This window comes from Coturnix japonica, chromosome 4 (assembly GCF_054131305.1).
Source record: "Coturnix japonica strain WE chromosome 4, WE-NBRP24, whole genome shotgun sequence".
Taxonomy (NCBI): domain Eukaryota; kingdom Metazoa; phylum Chordata; class Aves; order Galliformes; family Phasianidae; genus Coturnix; species Coturnix japonica.
Genome location: NC_140666.1, coordinates 42,502,699 through 42,526,623, shown reverse-complemented (window position 1 = coordinate 42,526,623; position 23,925 = coordinate 42,502,699). Strand labels below are relative to the sequence as shown.

General features: G+C 39.1%; 1 protein-coding gene across 1 annotated transcript in view; it reads right to left on the bottom strand.

The window, feature by feature from the left end:
* Positions 1-3,105: 3,105 nt before the first annotated feature.
* DKK2 (dickkopf Wnt signaling pathway inhibitor 2) overlaps positions 3,106-23,925 on the bottom strand; it is a 40,055-nt gene continuing 19,235 nt past the window's right edge. The window contains exons 2-4 of the mRNA XM_015861378.3: positions 8,129-8,279; positions 6,787-6,936; positions 3,106-6,346 (exon numbers count right to left, since the gene is read on the bottom strand). Of these exons, the coding sequence (XP_015716864.2) occupies positions 6,096-6,346; positions 6,787-6,936; positions 8,129-8,279 (552 nt within the window). The 3' untranslated portion in view covers positions 3,106-6,095. The remainder of the gene's footprint in view (positions 6,347-6,786; positions 6,937-8,128; positions 8,280-23,925) is intronic.

The window sequence follows — 23,925 nt, the reverse complement described above, 5'->3', positions numbered from 1 at the left end:
ATGGGAACTGCCATTTGTTTTTTCCTTTCTAAATAACTGCTTATTTTCAAGTGATCATCACAACACACCCTAGGAAAACTTGTGTTACTGTAAACCCTGGAAGGAATACAGCAGTGGACTGCTTACCTTAGTGATGATTTTTTATTGTTGGTGTCGTTCAGGCATTCAGGTGGGTAGTACTAAATACTAAAGCATCTATGCGCTTTTACTTTGAGTCATTAGGACAGACTCTGGAAAACAGAAAGCAAATGCTAAACAGTTGCACTCTGTCATGAGTCAATTTCAGTTCTCAGCATTAAACTTTAGAAAGAATTTTTCTTCTTTTGATTTCTTCTGGTTTTTGTAGGCATATTTATTGTGTGCAATGCACAGTAAAATATCCTTTGAAACAGAAGAGTCGATGCTTTTTTGAGAGAACAAATGTTCAAAAGGATTTTTTTTTTTATCATCTTCCATTGTTCAGAAGAGCCATTTCTTACAATATCCATAACTGCTTGGGTAGAGAGAGAAAAGGCTGTCCAAATTATTTGCAGGTGCATTTTTCTAGAGCTTTGGGTTGTCATTGGATTCATAAATGTGGTGCATTCCAAACTTCCTTGCAGATTTCTTGCAGAACCTTGTTATTCACTATTTGTATGTATATATATGTATTTTTATGACTCCATTAAAATTTACTATCATTAAGTAAGGAGATTTAGAGATCTAGGCTTATGATTTCACTGAATTATTGAAGGTTTGGTTAACACTTGATTTAAAAGAAAAAAGCTCGCAACCCTATTGAGTAAATGTTGATGAACAGCATATTCGCAGAAACAAAGAATAGCCTGTAAGCAACAGAAATCAAACAGGCATATGCCATAGCAATCACGCAGCATTTCTGATTTGTTGACTGCTGTTCAATCAAGTTTGATAACAGCAGTGAAGAATTACAGTAGGAGTTTTGCCAAGGTCTGAAATACTAAGATCTGTGTCAGGAAAACTTATTGCGTAAATTCCTTACTACTCTACTCCCTTTTTTAAATAGAATTTTCCTGGTGAAAAAAAAAAGAAAGAAAAGAAAGAAAAGAAAAAGTACATGCTTCTTAAAACGTTAATTTCCTCTAAAAGATTTCCTCCACTTCAGGAAGCTGGCATGCAACAAACCACTTCTAAATCAAGCTGCAAGCCGGTACTGTAAAAAAAATACAAAGAGTTTATTGGTACCAGACATTTGTAAATAAGTAATTGACACTCATGCTATAACAATAAGCAATTCCAAAAAAAACAGGGAGCTGCCAGGATAAACAAGTTTGCAATGAGCTCCATCCAGTGCTGGATATTCATCGGGGTCAGTCCCATCAGTGGTGGTCACAATAGCAGCTCTGGGACCAGCTGGAGTTCTGTAGCGCAGCCGTCTCCTGCTTTTGTCTGTTCTTCCATTTGGATCCCTAGCCACGGGCAGGCTGCTAGCTGTGGCAGTGGTGTCTGCACAATTTTCTGAGGGCTGGTGACACATCCAAAGCCTTGTGATTAACACTGAACTGTATGCACTCTTTGGTAGCAGTGAGCATGTAAAAAACAGTATTAGAAAATAGGGCACCTGAGCACAAAGCTTCTGTTCAACACATAGCAAAACATTAATCTAATTGGGGTGTGCAGCCCTTCTGAATTAACTCTGTTCCTTCATTGTCTCCTGCTGCTTCAGGTAGATGCTGTGCATCAGACTGGTGAGCAAGGTAAGAAAGTGTAACAACTTTTCTTTCTTAGTCTGATCTTAAAACAAACTTAATGACAGCTTTGAATTGATTGAAACTCTGCCCAGTGCAAAAATAGAAAGTCCTAACCAACTAAAGGAACTTCCATTCACTTTGGCATGAAGTACATATGAGGCCAGTTTTGTGCATTTATTTTACTTTCCCAGTGTAAACAGTTATTTTCTGAACAGCTTACCACCCATTTGTTGATTGTTTATAATGGGGTCTTTCTTAATGTCTATAAATCTCTCTTAGAGTGAATGGTTTTTGAAAGCCTTGGCTTAGAATATGTGAGTTTCTGCTGGCTTTCAAGTTCAGGATGCCTTTTTTTAAGTAAGTAAGTGACTTTCCTAGAAAGAAAGAAAGAAAGTCAACAGGAAGGGATAAAAGATCTTTTCTGATTGAACTTAACTTTCTGATTGGGGCGAGGATTCAGGTTTGTGAAATTAAGAAAGGGCTGGCAGGTTCTTGACAAGGAAAAGTTGAGGATTCCCTTTTTCTCACCCTCTTGGCCTCCTGTTCAAGAAGGTTCGTATGTCTTGTTGTTTTTCTTTACCTTTTTTTTTTTTTTTATTTTTAAATTAAGACAAAGAGCAGAAAAGTCAGAAAACAGAAGATGTATCAAATTCCAGTGAACTGTGTTTTAGTGTCAGATGTTGGGCATACACTGTTGAAAATAAGTACATAGATCTATTTTAATAACTGCTTTAATTAAAAAAAAAAAGTTTTAAATTATAAATACTATGGATTGCAAACAACATAAGACAAAGCAAATCATACAGTAATAGATACATGCCCACCTATATATTGTAAATCAAATATATGCTGCTACAGAGTAGAAATCCATTACTTTTTGAAAGTTAGTGAGTATTTCCAAATAGATGTTGCATTGCTGAGGCCATTCTAGGCTAATAGGAAGAGTACTTGAATTGTTCGGCGGTAATCTCTTCAGTACTTCTGTCATGACAGCAGATTTCTGAAGTGTTACTGAGCCAAAGCCATTCTTAATTCCTTTGATGAATGCAACAGGGAGTGAGAGCAATTATCTCTAAATTTAGCTGTTCTTTTATTCTTAAACTGATGTATGTTTCCCCAAAATGTTAACTGAGTAGCTTCTAAACACTCAAAATTCAGCCTTGCGAAACTGCTTGCATGCTATTCAGTTCAGCAATGTTGCTCAGTATTTGTGGTGTGCAATGAACTGCCTGTGCCTATTGTTTTTGTTCCCAGATTAAATCTCTGAAGGCTTTGGCTGTCTCAATCTCCATTGAAGTCACTGGGATCTGAAGATGCTCACAACTTTCTTATTACAGTGCTGTTTGCTCTAAGTGTTAATATGGTCAAAGGAAGACTACCCACCAAAGACTGTAAGGAACAGTAGCAAAACCTTTTTATTTTTTACAAACACTAATGCTACTTCGGGACCATTTCATTCTCCAAGTGTACATCTGTTTGAGCAAAGGATTCCCAGAAACAAGTAACAAGAATATTGAGACCGTTGCTCAATAACCACAGCCTTTATTTGGCAATAGTTATTGAGACCTGGAAGGGTTTTCCTGGGCTCAAAACTTGTCTGTTTCTTGTAGCAATGTTGTCAGTTGGGTCATATGGATTATTTCATGTTATTAGAGCTGAATGCTAGTTATCTACCATTTCAGATTTGCTAGCTCTTAACTTTGTAGCAATGTATTTATGTGCTGTAACCTCTAGCAAAATTCCATTGTAATTTTAATGTCAGGTGTACCCACTGTGAGTCTCAGGTTTGTATTGCTATCCAAGGAATGTGTCTGAACTCTTTCCTTTTTAAGCCGAGTTGAAGCAGTGCATCCAGAGGCATTACTTTCAAATCTAGTACTCAAATGTTTAGGTGGAAATGACATGTGATCATTTTAATCTGGTCTTTATGTGTTTGACTGCAACTCAGCCTACATAGTGTTGTGAGACAAGGGTGATCAGATGCTTATACTTTTACAACTAAAGTATACGTGTCCTTCCAGAACAAAAGAACTAATCTTCTGAAGCAGCAGGTAAGTAAAAGAATACAGGTAAAAGATTTGTGGAGAAATGGGAAAGGACATTTAATATATTTAATCTTATTATACATTTTTCTACATTAAAAGTCATCAGGCTGCAAATATATTTTGCTACAAAGCTTTTTGTAGGAAATATCTCTATAAGAAAATACATCTCATTAAACATTTCCTGTAAATAAATTATCCCACATAACCATGTTTTGTTAGAGGAGAAGGGAGAAGGTTAGGCTAATGACAAGAACAGCCAAAAATTGCTGAGCCCATTTCTGCAACCCAACTGCTCCATTTGGGTTATGTTTTCTTGTACATGCAGTTGCAATGAAGGCAACAGAGTTCCTCTGCTGAGCGTGTGCTGACAGTGTAAATAACACAGATTTGGTTCCTGTACTTTTTTAATATCTTGAAATTCTGCTATTTCTGAACCTTATTCCTGTTGTAAGGTACACAAGAACTCCTTTGAAATAACCAAAGTGGAGCTGGTAGGACTGTGATATTGAAGTCTAACTCAGACTGTTAAAAACAGGAGAGCCCACCCCAAAGCAGTCCCTTCTGGCAATTAAAAAATAACTGTAGTAAGGCAAGAGACTTGTGAATTACTCTTAATTTTCTTTCATAAGAGTCTAAAGGTAATATATTCTTACTCGGAAATCCGAGCCTCAGTGGGTGCATAAGGTGTAACTTTGAAACAACCACTGGTAGAGATGTATCAGTGGAAAAAATTGTTTGAGGTACAGGATGACGTGGTCTCAAAACTACATATTGGTGTATATATGTTAAGAACTGATGAAACAGAAAAATCTTGTGTGATACAAAATGTGAAACTGAGTAATTACAAATGGGTAATTACAGATTAGCAGTACGTCAGTTATAGAATTAGACTTCTTAAAAGAAATATCAAACTTTTTATCACCATCTATACAAAGGAATTACTTGTGAACAAGTAAAATGACAAAAGCTTAAAAAGAACTGAGAGAAAAAAAGGATAGTCTCCATTCTTTGACTTCTAACTGCTACACAAACAATATCGAGTTTTTTCCATAGTCTGTGTACTTCCAGAATTCCTGACAGAAAAATCCAGAGAAGATCCCTTTAGAAGAGATCAAGTTCATGTTAGATAGTTACATGCTGGAAACCGGTATGCTGCATCATCACATGATGCTTAATAAGTCTTTTGTGGCTGTACCATATTTTTTTGCACTGTTTTCTGCAGGAGAGGAAGTGCTCACAAGTGCCAACTCTTTTTGCTATCTCTAAAATCCATTTATGCTTCTGCAGAATGCAATCAGATCTAGCACTAATAGCAAACTGTAGCCCATTGCTACTACTGGAAAGTAAAACTTTGAGTTTAAAGCAGTACTGTCTGAATTCCCCAACAAGTGCCTACATGTTCTGTTATAACAGTAACAATGGCACAATTTCATCTCTCTTAGTGTTAGATATTCAGCGCTCCATTATCTCTTTGGAAATGTCGATAATGCAGGTATTTTTAGGAAAAGAATGTATATTTAGATCTAATGAGAAAATTGCCTGTATATAATTCTGGATTCAGCATGCATGTATTTGTTTCATCTGTTCAATCCAATGTACACAAGCAGTAAACCGAGACAAATACAAGTGATTAAGTGCCCTACTATGACATTGAACTACATAAAGCATTTCAGTTTGCCTAAATATAGGAAAGAAAACCCTGTTTAATGACTCTGATTAGAGAAACTGCTTGCTGTCTTGAAATCATGAGATGGCAAGTTTTCACTTTTTTGTGAGGGCCTAGAAAACTTAGGACTCTTGTGGCAGTCCTGCAAGCATGCTTTCTTTGCTAAAGTGTCAGCTCTGTGTGACATATGTATGGAGATTCACAGTAACTGTATTTCCATCCCTTGCACCTGCAATGGATAATATTTTAGTCACTGATAATGTGTTGACAGACAAGTCCTCCTGGAATGCTCTGTTTCCTATAGGAGTACAATGTATACAATTTATTTAGCAGGCATTGCCATGGTGGAAAACCACTGTAGCCCTTATACTGGCCCCTGGAACATCGTGGGACAACACAGCAAGGTAAATGGCATTAATTTCCACTGTACTTATTTGCATACTAGCATTTCCCACAAACCATAGGAGTTATTTACAGAACTGCACAGTGGGAAATCTCTGGCTGCTCAGGTGTTTACCACCAGCTCAAAAGGAAATGCTTTTGATGTGACTTTTTTCTACTCCTACCTTGTTACTTTAGCCATTCCTCTTTCATATGCAGTCCTCATTTCCCAGCATGTTGTAACACATTAAATGCAGAAAAAACAGTCACTTAATACTTAGTACTATCTACCCTTCAGATTTTCTGACACACGTGAAGTCTTGATTTAGAAGAAGAGGTTGCATCTTTCCATACTTTGCAAGACAGCCCTTTGGCACAGTCACATCGTTGGAAAATCTCTAGTCCATGGGAGCCTTTCTTGCGCTGCTTGGTGCACACCTCTCCCTGATGCAATACAGGCTTGCAAATTTTGGTCCAGAAATGGCGAGCACAGCAGTGTCCCTCAATACAGTCTGATGACCGCAGGCAGGGATCGCCTTCGTGTCCTGAAAAGAGCAATCAAAGTGTTTTACCTCAGGGGAAAATGGAAAAGGACAAATTCAGAGTAGACTGATGCAAATGAAGCTCAGAAAAAGGAGAGATGGTATTTCCATCTGTGGCTTTCTGAAGGAAAAGAGATGAATTAGGGAGGTTCAGAAAAGTAACTGTTAAGAACTGTCACAAGACTTACTAAGGAGAAATTGAACTGCAACTGAAAAATGAATTTTCAATCCCCTCTGATACAGGGAAGAAAGCAGATGCATCTGCTTTTTCAATTAGATGAAATTGCTGGTCAATATTACCTTGCTTTTTGAATTGTGCCCTGAATTATCTTAATAGAGATTCACAACCTATGAAATTACTGTGCATTGCTGGTGTGTGCTGCTGTATTTTAACAGCACAATGTTATTCATAGCAGAATATTGAAGTGCAAATGTGATCTTACCTTTAATGTGTGACAGCTTGGACTGCGCCCTCCCTAAGTTTTGCCATCCCAAATCCTTGCTAGCATAATGACTGTTCTTCTTGTTGCGTGGCCCGTCTAGTGCAGGGATGTGAGGTGTCAGGATGTTTTCAGTTACTGGTACACAAATACCTGTGAGGAAAAGTCAGTCAGTTATAAATTGCAACAAGAGGAGAAGAAGCTGAGGAACATACTTGGACCAGGATCAGTACTGAGACCACTAAGGGGAAGGCGGTGCTGGGCTCGGCTTTGGTGACCCTCAGCTCTAAACATAGCTCTGTCACTGATCTCTAGCCCCTGTCTTCACTACAGCTGCACTTCACTCCCTGCCTCACAGTCTTGCAGTCTGACCACCTGGAGATTGTCTTGGAGACTTCTCCCCAGGTCTCCGGAGAAGAGTATGGGAATGCAAACATTACAGTTACAACAGAAACACCAAGAGGGAGTAGCTGAGGGATTCACCGGGTCTATTTTGCTTCCTTAAGAACATGGGCTCCAGAGAATTGAGCAACACTGAATGCAGTGCTGGAAGTAAGCTGTTGATTTCTGTCTGTCTTCATCATTTGGGGGTTTTTCCACAACAAAAGAGGAAAAAGTCTAGTAGTACAGAAGGCTTAATCATAAAAATACTATTAAAGAAAGTGGAGAAAAGTTTTAAAGGTACATTTAAAAACAATTAATTGCAGGGCAAGTTAATGGAGTGGAGGAAGTGCTAACTATGGCTTCAGGTATGGGTGTGCTTTAGGGAGAGGAAGGAGGAGAAAGAGGCAGGGGAGACTGAACAGCCCCTAGCATGGCATAGCTCTTGGATTTTGGCTCACATGTACTGTTGGAACAGATTCTCTTTTCCCTCCTCGCCTCTCTTCCCCTCTTTTTCCAAGCCTAGCACCATCCAATTCCACATTAATATGACAACTATGAATCCAGTCACTCTAATCTTACTTTCACATGGCCCATATTTCTACTTCTCTAGTTCAGCACCCAGCTTCCCTTGTGCAACAACACAATGGATAGACAGCTTTTATGCAGACTGATTAGACTGGTTTCTTACACAGTTTTGAAAATCAGATCTTAGATATTTTTTTAGAAACAGAAGAAAAAGATCATTCAACAACTTTTCTAAACCAAAGGAAAAGGGGGAAGACAAGCAGAGCTTATAGCTAATGTTATTTTCAATATCTGAAGGGATTTTATCTTGGTTTAGAAAAGGAACTGCAGTCACACAGGAAAAATACCTCTTCTGAGAACACTCGGAAATCTATTTTCAGTAGACATTATTAAAATACTGATATTTTAAAGGGAAAATAAGAAATGAAAGACATACCATTGTTGCAGCGATTGCCAGGGCAGCACATGCCATCTCTGTGGCACCGTTTCTTCTTCCTCCTGCACAACATGCACGCAGATGATGCTTGATGAGGACTGTGGCAGTACCGCCCAACTTCACATTCCTTGTCATTGGTGCAAGGATAGATCTGGAGGGTAAAAAGAAAGTTTGTGGTGAAACAGTGTATAATACATATACATGGTCCATTTAATAAATAAATAAATAAATGAACTTAACATACAGTTAAGTTACCATTCACTAAGCTAGGAGATGCCATTATGCAGTTACCTTCACAGCAGCCCTGTCCTTGGGATTAAGCTGCTGGTGGAGCTGGATCACTGCCTCAAGAATGACAAAACTACAACCCACTCCTTTGGTGGTTTCATCTTTTCTTGCCTTAAATATATGCTGTATCAACACACCTTATATTTTTGTAGGTTTCAAGATACTCAGGCTTCTCATTCATAGGCAAGAGTTTAAAATTCTACACTGAAGAAAAAACAGCCAGAAAACTCCTCAAAGTCACTGAAAGCACACTCAGCAACAGGTTAATATTTGCATCTAGGCTGGAAGTACAAGGAGGTATTTTTCTTTGACAAGTACCAGATAGGATAAGAATTTCACCATTCTCACAGTGAACACAGAATCATAAAGGTTGGTAAAGACCAACCATTGACTCACCACCACCATGCCACTAAACCATGTTTCTTGTGCTCCTTCCTGGGATGGTGACTCCACCACCTCTCTGAGCAGCCTTTTCCAATATCTCACCTCTTTTACAGTAACTAAAGAGCTGGCTGGATATTTCCAGAGTGCTTCTCCATTACTTCTGCCCTATGAATATATGCATCTTTGAAGAATGAATCCAGAGCGGAGCTGTTTGGAGAACCTGATGTTTAAGGCTTTCTCCCATAAGAGAAAGTATTTCCTCTCAAGTTCATCCTCATTCATCAAAGAAGGTCAAATCTCTTAGCTAGGAACCGTGATAAGAGACAAATGCAAGTGCTCACCTTTGTGGTACTCTCAGCATATAATTGCATTTTCCTTGTTCTAGCAAACCAGACCTAGATAAAATGCTCTCCCTTCAACCATATCAGTCCTTATTTTTCCCAGCAAAAAATAATTAATCCTAATTAACAATTATGATATAGTTAAATTGGGACTTTACTAAATTAAATAACAGAAAATTCAGAAAAAAATATTTTATGGATCCATGCATGGTTTTACTGAGTTTGGAAAATACTAACACTGCTAGCAGGGGAAAATGCAAATAAAAAACAGATGAACAAGCTGTAACCTGGAGATGAAGGCATTTTAGATCCTTGTCTGTCATCAAGACCTTCATAACCGCATCTTTTTTCCAATACGGGCATGTGGTATACACCTGCAACTTGTCAGCAAGAAACCCACTTGCAGTTTTCTTTTGGTTTGTCAAATAGCTTTTAAAAAAAAGCTGATCCTACTAAATGGTGCTAATGATTATCTTGCATCCCAAATCTGCTGTCTGTTTTACTTTTGGCTTTTAGGCTGAGTGACATTTAAATGATACACCTAATTGCTGAATCTCAAATTTAGAAATGGTAGAAGTTAGAAAAGATGCATTAAAAATTGCTGAGATAAGTGACACAAATCAGCCTTAAGTCTAACGCTTGAGCCCTGGCCTAAGTATAGATGACATTTCTGAAATTAGAAATAATTCAAAACGTTTACCTACCTAAGGGCAATGACTGCAGCATACCCGCAAATTGTCTTGCGTTACATGCAGCTTGGACAACAACAGTCAAGTCTATTCAAACTTCTAAACAACCAGCTGCCAGCCAGCTCCATGAAAAACCTTCTTGTAAATTGCCTGATGCCATCAATTGCCTTGATCTTTCTTCCAAAACCACCATCTATTTGATATCCTAGTTATCAGTCACAGGGAGCTTTAAATAAAATTGCCTACACAGCCTTGTCTCCTAGCCGCTAGACATTCATTAAAAATAACTCATGCCTTTTGCAGTGCAATTTATCTATCTTCACAGTATTCAGTAAAATGCAAAAACAAAACAAAATAGAGCACGTACCTAGTCTTGGCTAACAGCAGGGAAAATGTGTTCATAATTGTCCTGCTGTCAGTAGTAGTTGAGATAAATAAGTATTTATCTTTTAAAAATGCATGAAGAAAATACATTTGTTGAGAAGCATATACTAACAATTGTCCATGCACAAGTCAAGGTTTTCAGGAACTCCTATACTTCAGTATCTAAAACAGTCTTTACATTGAGAGAATAGCAGAGAACATTTCCTAGATATGATGCAAAGACCCAAATCAGTCCCAGATGGAGAGGGAAAAAGCAAGCTGTAAACCAGCTCTACTTCCCCAGCAATGATAACTAATTCTACAAGGCACTTCATCCTTTCACATTCTTCAGCTATACATATCATTTTCTGGTCGTAAATCTCTATCCACTAAACAGGGCTTTGATATTATGGGAAACCAGATGAAACTGAGATAAAATATGCAGCACTCCCTGAAGCTGCATTTAAGCAATCTTATTTATTTTTTCAGCCCAGATTACAGGCCATCATGTTGTTGTAGCATGGTATAACCTACATTTGCCTGTGATATTCACATTTTCAGATTGTTTAGTTATTTCTAATGAAGGGCACTGAAGAAGATGTCATTCAAATTAGTTTTGTGTTCTTGTATAGAAGATGGATACTGAAATGGTGCTGCTCTTTCTGAAACAAGATGTCCATCCTCCATCTATCGACCAAAGCTAACCTTTGCCAGCTAGGTGAGAGCAGCACACAAATATTAATCTTTTCTTTTTAAGTGAGAGGAAATTCCTGCCTTTCCTGAATTTACACTCAAAATAGCAAGAGCACACTACAGAACTACTCAAAGAAAATGATGCAGATGATAGAAGGAAAAAATTGTTTTGTTTTATCTGCTCCTTCCAGGACTACTACTAAGGCACTTATTTTTGTATTAAATTCACGATGAGGTTGAGGAAAGGAGTGACTATCTATCTTTCATATCCACCTAATTTGCAGAGTGTACAGAAGTGAAGTTTATTTCTACCTTTGCCTACCCCTTCTGACAGAGATCTTCTAATATAGCACCTTTTCTCTGCTAATTGGCAATGAGGCTTTCTTGATAGTTTTCCTGGAATCATTTACTCTCCCGCAAATTTTATGTGGTCACTGTGAACCACAGAGTTTCACCACAAGCTGAAATAGCACAAGTGCTGGAACCATTGTAGTGTGGAGTCAATCAGCCCCAGTCTCTCTCTCTGGCACTACAAAACGTAATGCAGAAGCATGAGGGAGGAAGACAGATGCTGTAATGTGCTGAAGGGCGAGTGAATAGTCTGATGGCAAGCACTTTACTGAGCTGTGGGAGATAAGGGCTTGAATTTCAGCTTGGCCTCCAGCATATATTTGAAAACAGTATTTCCAGCCAGCGCCTTAGTCACCAGGCTCTTATTTGCTCATATTATGAGGTCTCATTTGTTTTCATGCTAAAGCTGCTCCACACTGTACTATTAAGCTATGTCAGAGAAAAGCAGGAAGAGCAGCTGGCATTTTTACTTAAGCTGTGTCATCACTTATCCAGCACAAGTAATCCTAAACACTGCTGGCTTCAGATCTACCTCCAACACTGAGTAGAGCTATACCTAAATAAGTGATACAGTGGAGCAGATCACTACAGACTTCCCCAGAAGCATCTCACTTGTTTGTTTTTTAAATATCATGAAGTCCAAGTGCAGAGTCAGTCCTGACAGATGATCACGGCAACTACCACTTTTATAAGAAGAAGCAGCAAGGAGGTTATTCAGTGCTCTTTTTCTTTGGATGATGATCAGCACTTGGGAAGTCTCACATAAGGAAGGAGCTACTAAGGGAAGTGATGGAGTCACCACCCCGGATGTATTTTAGAGATGTGTGGTTATACTACATAGCCTTGGTAGTGTCAGGCTGGACTTAATGATCTAGCAGGTCTTTTCCAACCAGAATGATTCTATGAACCACATGAATGATGTGATCGCTGTGCTTACCGTAATGGATACCTGGCCAGCTTCTCTAACAGTTGTCACGTGCTGGTTACTGGGAACTGAGCTGAAGAACAGAAGAAAAGCCTGTGCAGCTGGAAAGTAAGAGCACTACAAATTTACCAGGCCAACCCTTCATTGCAGACACAGTTGTCATGTCAAAGGGGTAGCAACTATTGCAAAGTTGAGACAGATGGCACCAGGAAAGGGACACAGATTACCCTTGAAATAGCCTTGCTTCCTAGGTACCAGCATATTAGAAATCATATTAGGCAGCTACTCATAGGCTTGTACATCCCTTTTGATCACAAGTTAGCAATACCCTGTGCAAATATCTGTACCAGTAGGTTAGGCAGTCACATCCAGAAATGCCTTTTTCTGCTGTCAAAAACAAATCAACCAACCAACCACACCAAAAAGAACAAAAACCAAAAAACTCCTGCTTTTAGCTCACCTACACACACCATGTTTGTGAGACAGTTTACCACCACTGCAACTTAGTCTATTACTACTATAGCTGACCTCTCTACAGCCAGTGTGCTAGCTGGATGATCACAACTGGCCTGAGCTACTGAGGAGAGAACAAGATTTCCTCCCTCCAGCTATGAAACAAACAATGGAGCTTGTTGGTCACAGTCTCAGAACTGTGCACATTGCATAATATCGCACAACCATTAGGCAAGATGAAGCAACCAAGTGGCTCAATCCTACTGATCACCTCTGCCCTGTTCAAAGCAGGACAAGGAGGAGAACTCTCTTTCTGAGCAAGGACTTTGTCACTGAAGAGTCAATACAGTGAAACAGCCACAGGAGTGCCAGGTCTGCTTTTGCTTTTCTTTCTCTCTGAAGAATTAGTTAATCTAAAGTTTTAAGCAAATAGCCCCAAATCTTGAACATTTACAAAGAATGCAAGTTATTGAATGACTTCTTAGTTACACCTGATCCTGAGCAGGGATCTCAACATCCTCTTGTCTTCTACAAGGTCTACATTGATAGGACAGATAGACATACCACATGTGGCCTGTAGAGCTAGATAAATATGTGAGACATAGGATTTATCCCACTAACCAGTTTGAAGAGGGAGTGAAGTTTCTCTCTGTGAAAATCAATAAGACCTAATTCGATCTCACAGGACACAAACCATTGCAACAAAGGAAATAAGAGTGCTTCACTCAAAACCACATAAATTGGATAAAGTAAAAATGGAAGAAAAAATTAACAAACAAAGAAAACTCTCTTCTCCTATAGCTTTTTTATTTATTTTTTCCTGCAAGAAAGCTGAACTGCTTCCTGATAGCTTCTCAAACATATTCAGACAATCCATGTCTAACTGACAAACTTTGCTCCTCATTCTCCTAGCCGTGAAGTGAGCATTTAAATTAAGATGCGGATGGGAAATGATTGTCATTTAGTACTATTTTGTTTTTAATCCCACATGACAAAAGAGCTTATCAGCAGCCATCTGGAGTAGTACAGTTTTCCCACAGCACTGCTGATGTTGCTATTTTCTATTCTTAGCTCAACACAGGCATAGATGATAGCGAGGGATCTCACTGTGCACAAGCAGAATGCCGCAGTTAATTTATCCCATGGAGGAAATCATGCTGTGCTCTCAGACAGCTCCAGACATGGATCCTTACTCAGACTGATCTCAAAAGAAACTCTCAACTCCTGTGTCTGCTATGGCACAGATTGTTCCTGGAAATAAAATTCTGTGCAGTTGCAATGAAACAGATTTACTCCATTCAGTTGCCATGACAAGCTTAACGATTCAATTTTTCTTACCAAGCTTCTTTCTTGTTAAAACAATAAACATCTCCGGCCCACTTCTCTGCCAGACCTAGAGAGTGAAAAGCACCATCTTTTGCTGCTAGATTAAGCACAGGCACTTTCTCGTAGCAATAACTTATTTTTAACTCTTCAACTTAAAACAACGCTGCTGTTTATGAGGTCTGATTCACAGACTGACATAGTGCTACATCATGGATGTGTATGCTGCAGCCTCCAAAGATCACTCCTTCCAACTGCGTGGCTAATGGCCCCAGAAGCCTGCATTATTAAGACAATAAATATTCGCGTTTGAAAGTAATACTCAATCTATTGCTAGACCACCAGGGGAAGAACATTTCTTAAACATGCAGTAGTCCAACTCTCATGATTTGCTAGAGCCAAAGAAAACTCAGATCTTAACAACCCTAAAACAAACCTCAGCAAGGTCTCTCTGAACAGGGAAGGCTGCAGGACTCACATGGGTCCTGACTCAGGCTTTCTTCAGTCCCATCAAAACATTGTGGAAAACAATCTCCTGTGCTGCAAGTATAAAATAAGCTGTATTTTCAAATAACTTAAAGGCAAGCACACTGTACCCCAAATGTATTCGTATGTATGTTTTTATGATACAGAACAACATAAAACTACCACCAGGATATAGTATATCTATATATCATAGTTCCTAAGGCAGCACAGCTATGGGCCTTCCTGTTCTATTGCACCTTTAAGACAAATTATAGACCTCAGAATCACGTCAGTGCCACTTTACTGAATGATCCCATTTCAGAGAAAACATACTGCATTTCCTCTGCAGTGTGCACACTGTACACATGTGCTCAAATTTTCCTTCCCTCTCATGTTTCATGACCTTGGGATTACCTAGCAGTGCTTCCGTCTCAACATTTGGAGAGACCAGGAGCATCCTATGTTGCAAACACAAATCTTGATTGGTAACTTACAAAAGACATTATTAAAAGAAGGTTCAAAAGTTTGGGGAACAGTCAGTTTGACGCCAGATTTTATGGGCATTGTGACTGCATGATTCATACTGCCTAGAAAATGACCAGCAGTTACAGCGGAAAGCATCAAAACAATGTTAGGTAATCTTTGAAGTAAACAATGTAGTGCTACATCAGTGTGACAGGAAAACCCTAGATCTTGATTGTATGTTATTTTCAAATGTATCACCAAAGACTGCTTGAAGAATAAAGGTTTGTTAACACACACTTTGTTCTACGTCTAGCCTTTTCAGCACACTGTTCTTGGCCTTTTATCTCTTCCTCTTCCCCACCCCTTTTCTAATGGTTTTGCTTTTTAGTTTTGTCTCTAATTGGCTATTTATCATCTGTTTCAGAGTAGGATTCTTTAGGCTTTTTGATCAGCATGTTTACTGCTAAGGATGAACAGTGGGTTGCGAAAAGGAGCTTTCCCTCTGAATCTATTAATTCTAGAAGTACGAGTTACTTTATTCAGATAATATTATCCAGTTGGAAACAGCTAGCAGATCCTAAAGCAAAGAAAGCACCGGGCATTAAACCACAGGTCGATATTCAGATACTGCAGTTGGGAGTAAAATAACTTTGCTGGGAACTGGCAGCAAGTTGCTGTTTGAACACCTGGGTCTGAATGTCCCCAGGTCATGATGCACTCTCTAGGTGGAGCTTTTATTGGAAATCATCTCTGTGCAAGCATAAGTTCAGCAAGAAAGAAGTGACAGTTTTACCTTCTATAGTACTGCTACTGAGGAAATGAACTTCCTTTGCTATCAAACTTTCACAAATTCTACAAAAAGGGGAAGACCCTGTCATATTGAAGTCAGTACCAAAATTTCATTTGTCTACTTTGAAGCCTGGAGACAGAATGCTTCCAAGTTAGAAACATTTGTGCAGTGTCTGCAGCCCTCATCCTAGAAATTATTCATAGGTATTCCTTGCACAACACGCTTTACATTGCAGAATGCACAGCATTGAGGACACCAGTTTTCAAAATGTAGTTTCTATAGTTCTCCTATTTATAAGGACAGCTCTGAAGAAAACATGAGTTCATGTCAGCTGGAGACAGCCAGATGCTGAATGTCTGAGAGGGATGAACCGCAGTCTCCACTTCAGCAGACTGCTGACTGCAATCTGACATTGATACAGAATGTCAGCATTATTAATCCTCTCCCTGATGGTCGTTTATATGGGAACACCTGGCTCATATGCTTCTCTTTCTATCCCCAGTACTTTCTTTACACATCAAAAACCACCAGTGTCATATGAGATTCAAAACACCTCTGCTCTGTCTCTTCCTATTCTACATGAAACCCTCTGCAGTGTGATAGCTGTGACTCCTTGGGGGGTGGCGAGGGGGGCAAAATGAGAGGGACCAAGTTCTGAATCTCCAACTCCAAAGCATCTTCAAAGAATGGAAATCAGGCATCAAAGTGACCTAGCCCAGCTTTAATATCAGAACAGACTGTGCCCCAGTTCCCACTCCCCTCATTGCAACTGCATTTAAACTCACACTACGAGAGCCACAGCTCCTCACCCTGGCTTGCTGCAACAACAGTTGTGCACGTACAAGGGGCCAGCAGTGTCCATGCACAGTGGGACCACCTGCAATGGAGCAGCTGCCCTGGAGAAGGGCTTGGACACAGACCCCTGTGGCTCAGGCAACCTGTGTCTGTGGTTGGACATGCACTACTGCCTGCTTGACTGACTCTTCAGCTACAGTAAAAGCAAAATTTGTACTATGAGGCTATTAAGGCAAATTATCACACTCAACTCAAAGGAGGACAAAGACAGCAGAAAAGGAAAGGACCCTGACAGACAGTGTCATTAAAAAGTCATCGTGCTCTTATTATATGATTAACTTAGAGCTGCCGACCCAACTTCAGCCTGTGGTAAAAAACTTAGCAATCAAGGTTTCAACACTATTTACCATTTTTTTTTTCCTTTTCTTTTAAAATGTTCCTAGCTAATTTTGCACAAACAAGAAAACATGAACAACACAGCAAGGCAAGAATAACTTGTGAGTAAAACCAGATGAACACTAACATATTTACATAGTGTAATGACTTCACTATTAATTCAAACAAACCCAGGCCCCAATTCTCAGAAGACAGAGTTGAGCACATGCGGTCCAGGAGGCAAGAACAGGGTGGCTCAGACTGCACTGGTGTCTGCAGCCCCTGAGCAAGTAGAGGCTGCTCGAAGTCTCAGTCTACAATAGCCAGCGAGGGGCCATCTTCTATTCCAGACATCATATTCTGGCTACACCCTCTTCTTGTTCATGAATTAACTATATATAGATCAGATCTGGTCCCCATCCTCAGAATAAGCTGAATCTGCAGCTACAAATTCTATTTATCCTCCTCCCTGCTACATTTTACCATATCTTTTGAAAATACATCTTTTAAAGCACACATTTCTGGTCTGAAAATAATATTCTTTATGTGGAGCTATGGAATCTTTTCCTTGTTCCTAGATGTCTTGGAAGTTAATCAACATAAAGCCATTAAAAAGCTTAATCCCCTATGCTTGGCACAACATCAGTCTGAGAATGGTTTCTTTGTAACAGTCTTTGGAATAAATATCCATTCAAGATTTGTTTTTTCCTTATACTGGTCACCCGCACTTTACAGTGGGTGGCCCATTCATTCATCCCATTACTGTACTTTTACTTCTGAAGCTAAGCCAGACACAGCAACCTGATAGTACTTTTTTTGTTCATGCGATTCTATTGTAATGAAAAGTTCCACGTATAACTGATACTTGTTAGGAAAGGCAAAGAAACAGGAACCATGGTAAAATTGCACCACCTTCTTGACAATTTCTATTCTGAAGGAGCTGGGTTTTCCAGGAGAACACTTTGTTGGCACGCATTTCTCATATTTAGATGCCTCAGAAAGCAAACACAGTCAGCCTATTCCTGAACACCCCTCGTTGGTATTGACTGCATGACAGCACTACCCAGAGGCAGAGTGTATGTGCTGTGCTTCCCTGTAATTCTGTGTGGTCAGTTTTTTAACTGCTACTCTACGTGAAGATAATTGATTTTGTTTTCTATTCCACTGCATCCCCTCCCCAACCCCCCCCCCCCCCCCCCCCCACCCCCCCTTTTTTTTTTTTTCTTTTACACAGATGGAAAGAGAATAGAGGAAATTAAATGACTTTGCTATGCCAAGCCCACATAAGAAGTCCACATTACACAGGTAACCTTAACCAGTTAAGATTATTTTCCTTTTTCTGAACTTGTACCCTGCCTTTTAGATGCACCAAATATAAGAGACTCTGTACCTTTGACAATTACCCGCTTTATACAGGGATACAAATACAAACCAGGGCAACCACACTGACCAGTCAAGTATGAAAAAATATGTTCCTACTTTCAGGTCTCACCTAAAGCATATTTTACAGTTGATTATACTCATTCTATTCAATAACTGCACGATTCACCTCGTAGGCAATGGGTTATTGTTGCATTACAAGGAGGCAGAAAAGCAGAGCAGACTGATGTGAATGAAAAGTGTTCCGTTGCTAAAAAGTAACAAAGTAATGCTAGATGGCTTTTCTCAGTCACAAGAAAGGTATTTTTCTATATCAAGCAATTCCCTTTCATTTTCATGATCTTCAAGTTCTCCAGGAGACAGGGCTGTACAGAACACAATGCACACAGTACAAGTGGGACCACACATCTCCATGGCAAGGTGCCCTTTGAACCACATTCTGGAAGTATGTTCTAAAGAGCCCTCAGGCTCAAGGATTTATCTCCTCTTGAACTGGGCCAGCACTCACATCAGTGCTGGCTGCACACCTCTGAGAAAAGAGCTGGAAAACCCACTAGGCAGCTCTCCATATTTGCAAGATTCTCATTTCATCTCAGTGTTTACACATTCTGTGAAAACAAAACAACAAAAAAGATCCCACCAAAACTCAGAAATCACAACCTTTCATGTAGACCACTCAGTTCTGAAGCAGGAACAACTCCCATAGGCTTTAGATATTTTCCCATGATGGAAAACAAGCCTGTAGTTCTAACATAAAAAAGCATCACTGTTAATATGTTAAAACATCTTCTAAATCAGTTGCTGCTGCAACATAGCATTTTGAATCCTCTCCAGATGAGAATGAGTAGAAAGGTCTCTTCCTAGAAATACTGAAATGGTATTATCATTGCTATTCATAATAACAGTGGCAACAAATTTATCAGCTTCTACTGCATCCTGCTTTACAGGTGCTAATTCTCCGTTGGAGTGCAGATGCATAAGCTAACAAAGGCAGGAATAACTCCCTTTGTCCCAGGGGAAGGGATGGCTGCTGCAGAATCCCATTTCCCACAGTGGGAAGCTGCTGCTCTGAACTCTCCTGTAAATCACTTTCCAGCACCTGGGCTATCTGGGGCCTTGCTAAAGTTCTGCTGTCACAAATTTGCATGCACACAGTCATAATGCATTGTAAGCTCTGGATTTATTCCTGAAAACCTGCTCTTTGTCCCCTTGGTGCACCGTGCTCATTTAAATCAACAGAACCTCATTTAAACATGACATTTTCAGAACTTTGCCAAAGTGACAAGACAATGTTCTGTCTTAAAGGGCTGACAATTAAAACACATACTGTGAAAAGACCTCCTTTGTCACTAAAGGAAAACCATCATAATCATTCTAGTTCAGAGAATTACATAATGGTTTGGGTTGGAAGGGAACTTAAAGACCATCTAGTCCTTACTCCTGCTGTGGGTTGGGTTCCCCGCCAGCAGATCAGGATGCCATCCAGCCTGGCCTTGAGTGGCTCCAGGGATGGAGCATCCACAGCTTCTCTGGTCAGCCTGTGCCAGGGCCTCATAGTGAAGAATTTCTTCTATCTAATCTAAATTAGATTCTCCTTGTCCTAACACTGCATTTCCTGGTAATTCAAATGATGTACCAAAATTGTTGGTTTGAGAGTGTCAAGTTCTAGCTGAGCTAAAAATAGTACGACATATGAATTGATATATACCAATTACTTATAATTTAACTTGTAGATAGTACGTAGTGTACTTATCTAGATTTGATATAATTTAAATAACTTTGTCTAGGTTTCTTCAGTGGAAGAGATCTCTTCCTCAAGTAAACAAATACGAGTTAGTATACTACAGAACACTAATTGAACATGCAAAAACTACTACACTGCTTTTATGACATTTTTCTAGAAAATTTTTAGAGAACATAAACACTCTTCTGCAAAACATCCCTCTCCAAATATTTTCAAATTTTCTCCCAATTGCTATAGACAAGATTAACCATGCTTGATCATGAGATCTGGAGAAATAAAGGAAGAAAATCACTCTAATGCAGTTAGATCACTTTTCTTTAGAAACAGAACAAAGTCTGTCTACACGCACCTTCAAAGTCATTGAACTCAATATTTCTCTTCTATATTTTCAAGATCTAGATACAAGCCCCTATGAAGTACAATTTAAAAAGTTACTGTTGTCAGCATTAGCAGCAGTTCTACTATCAGTTATACCAAGAAAACCCATCGGTTTGTAGACTAATGGCTAGAAGGGTCTGCGTGCTAGCAGGAAACTAAAGAAAAAAGATCCCCTGATGCCTCTTTGAGCTATTTATACAAACCTTTGCTGACCTTCTTTCCTTGTTTCTTTTCAGTGCCAGCTTTTTTTTACTCATGGCTAAGCCACAGTTGTTTACCATATACCGAAAGATTTGAGCTAATTATCTTAACGTCTTCAAGTCAAAGTACATATGGTTTCGAAATGAGAGTCTGTCTTAGGCCTGTCTTTCATGTAAATACACACACACACTCAGCTGAATGGAAAATGCCTGCATGTTACAGATTTGCCAAGGAACGTGCAGTAGTACCCTTATCATTCTTATCGGGTGTAACTCAAGAAAGGCTTTTGAAAAGTTCAAAAGAAAAGCAGCAAACTGTTGTTTTAATGAGGCTCCATTAGGCAGAACTCTGTTCATGACTCTCTCAGATCACTATTTTCATTAGCACGCTACATGAATAACAGGAAAGCTATTTGTACAGCACTGGCTGCTCGGGTGCAGGCTCCTGCTCTGAAAAGGTTGTCTTTTAGATGTACAATCCAGTGCCATTCTTATCTTCTCTGGGGAAAATAAAAAAGAAAAAGGAAAAAAAACAAAAAACAAAAAACACAGAAAAACAACACTGGTGCAGAAAACTGCAGAATGGCAGTTTTGTGGCTGGCCAACAAAGGGTCTTTCCTAGCCAAAATCAGAAGAAAGGTTCTAATTTATTTAGGAACTTAAAAGCATGATCTTGCAAATCACTTCCTAACTTGTGTAGTTATTGCTGTGGTATGTAATCTAGTGTGTTTGCTTTAATAGTTTACCCACTGAAAACTTAACATTTGAATTAAGATTTGAAGAGCACGGCTTAAGCATAAGGCAGCACAAAACTGCTTTGAAATGTAGATTACAGGTTAGTTGGAAACACTTCGAAATTAGTGCAAGTTGTGAAAAGTAACAAGCAAACAACAACAGCAACAAAAAATGCTAGCAAGCAGTCTATTATGTTCACTGACTCTATGTACATCAGTTCTTCTAAAACAACCCTAATTTGCACCCAGAGTAGCATCATGATCCAACAATGCCTTCAGAAAGTCAATTTTGTACTTCCAATACAAAACTCTTTCAAAGCTTAAACAACCTACTTTTATAGGCTAACCAAGCTTATAAATATTTAAGTCATTAGACATGTTTGCAACTCTAAAAAATATTTTAAAAACCATTACAGCATTCAGAAATAGCAGCTGTACAGCACTCCATAAATCTACTCTTTTTTTTTTCCTGCATGTTCTGAGCAAAACCTGTTTCAGTTTCAGAGTTAAGATCTCAGATCAGTACTTGTGGAACAAACACATCTGAGAGAATAAAGTCCAATGCTTTTTGATCCTTAGCCGTTCTCCATGTGTAATTACAGCAAAGATTTAGATTGCTCCGTGCAGCCACAAAACTTAACTGTAGCCCAAAGCTCCCACATTCCCTTAATTACGGCTCTGGCTCCTGGTGACAAGATAGAAAATACCTGCAGATCTGTAGTCAAGCCCCAGCTGAGAAAGGTGCTGGATCACTCTGCCTCCTGCTTTCATCTCTTCATTTGCTATCTCTCAGTTTACCACCAGATTTGAAGAGAGGAAGGGAATCTCATTTTCAGAAGTCAGAAACTAACAACACTTCAGGCAACAAATGTTACTTCCAAAAGCTCCACCACTTTTTAATGATAAACTGAACATTATCCAAGGGTTTGCAAGAAGCAGTAATACTGAGAGGTTGATGTAAACTCTCAGAAGAGAATCACCAGAAAATACAAGCAAAAAACAACAAGATGAAGAAAGGAAGAAAGGAAGAAAGGAAGAAAGGAAGAAAGGAAGAAAGGAAGAAAGGAAGAAAGGAAGAAAGGAAGAAAGGAAGAAAGGAAGAAAGGAAGAAAGGAAGAAAGGAAGAAAGGAAGAAAGGAAGAAAGGAAGAAAGGAAGAAAGGAAGAAAGGAAGAAAGGAAGAAAGGAAGAAAGGAAGAAAGGAAGAATCTGCTTTTCTATACAAGTCTCAGGAATAGTCCATTAGCAAAAGGGAAAACTACAATAGAAGTGTTAAGAATGAGATTTGGTGCTCTTCAGAGACCGGTCGACATCCATAAACAAGACTGGTGACTTTCTTCTAGAAAATCTTATTTAACACACATCAGGGTACCACAAGTTCTTCCAGCCTATCACACTACCACATTCAGGATTTCAAGCTTCGGTTCTTGAAAAATTGTACCACCTATGCTATGTGCACATGCTAAAGTGTGGAGGCAGCTAAACTGATGATTCCTTTTTTAAAATGTCTTTACTTCTCTAGATCTACATGAAGGTCTACCATACTGCTGCATGATGAGTAACAGTAAAATGCCACAAACAACTATACAATTTGCAAGTATTATTATAGCAACATCATTTGTACTTACAGTTTCTTTCTACAGAGAGGGACAAGGCAAACCTCAGTTTCAGACAAGACCTGTGATGTCCTAAGCAGACTAGGAATAGGAACTCTGGTGTAAATGCCAGAAGGGTTCAAAATTAGCTCTGTAGTGGATTTACAAAGAATGAAGTCCAAAGTCTTTTAGGAGATGTCAACAAATCAAATTGAAAACACAGCTATTCCAACAAGGGATCTGTATCTGTATGTACTTACATACCAGATATTGGCATACCTGCTATGTAAGAATTGGGTTCGGTTAACGCAGTTAGGAAACTCTTCATTTAAATTTTATTTGTATCTCTCTTTTGAAAGGAGCTTACTATTTTCTTTTTTCTTTTATGGGCCACCACATTACATGTGACCAAATGTACCTATTTAGTGAAAATGGGTTCCATTAGTATGTAATCTTATCCTTGCATTGTTTCCTTCTGAAGGAAAATAATGGGGAACAGGTGGTGATGCTTAGCATCAGGCTCCTGTTTCTAGAATTACAATCTACTGGGAGCCACCAGCAATCTCTGAAAGCTGTCAAAAGCGCTCAGGAACTAGTAAGATCCAGAGCACACTCAATACATTAAAGCGTCTTTTTGATAATTTAAGTAGGTGTGACAGGAGAAAACTGGCTGAATGGCACAAAGATCCTAACATGTCCCTGCAAAGGGTCATGATTTCCTTCTGCATCCCACAATAAATAACTCAACCTGGCCTCCATTTCCACAGCAGAAATTAGACATTTTAAAAATTCAAATAGGTACCATATGCACTATAAACCTTTCTGGTTTAGCATTGAAATGGAGCTGCATTCATGTTGATGGAAAATATGGGATTTAGACTCTCCTGAAAGAATATTAAAAAGCTGTTTCTTTGCACTTATTGATCTCCCCTCAGTGTCACAAAAATAACTATGCTGATACGTATCTCCTTGATTTAGTTTGAAAACCAACTGATGTCACACTGCACAAATAGATTTACCCAATGGGTCTCTATACCACATGACAAATGGTCATTTCTTTGAAATAA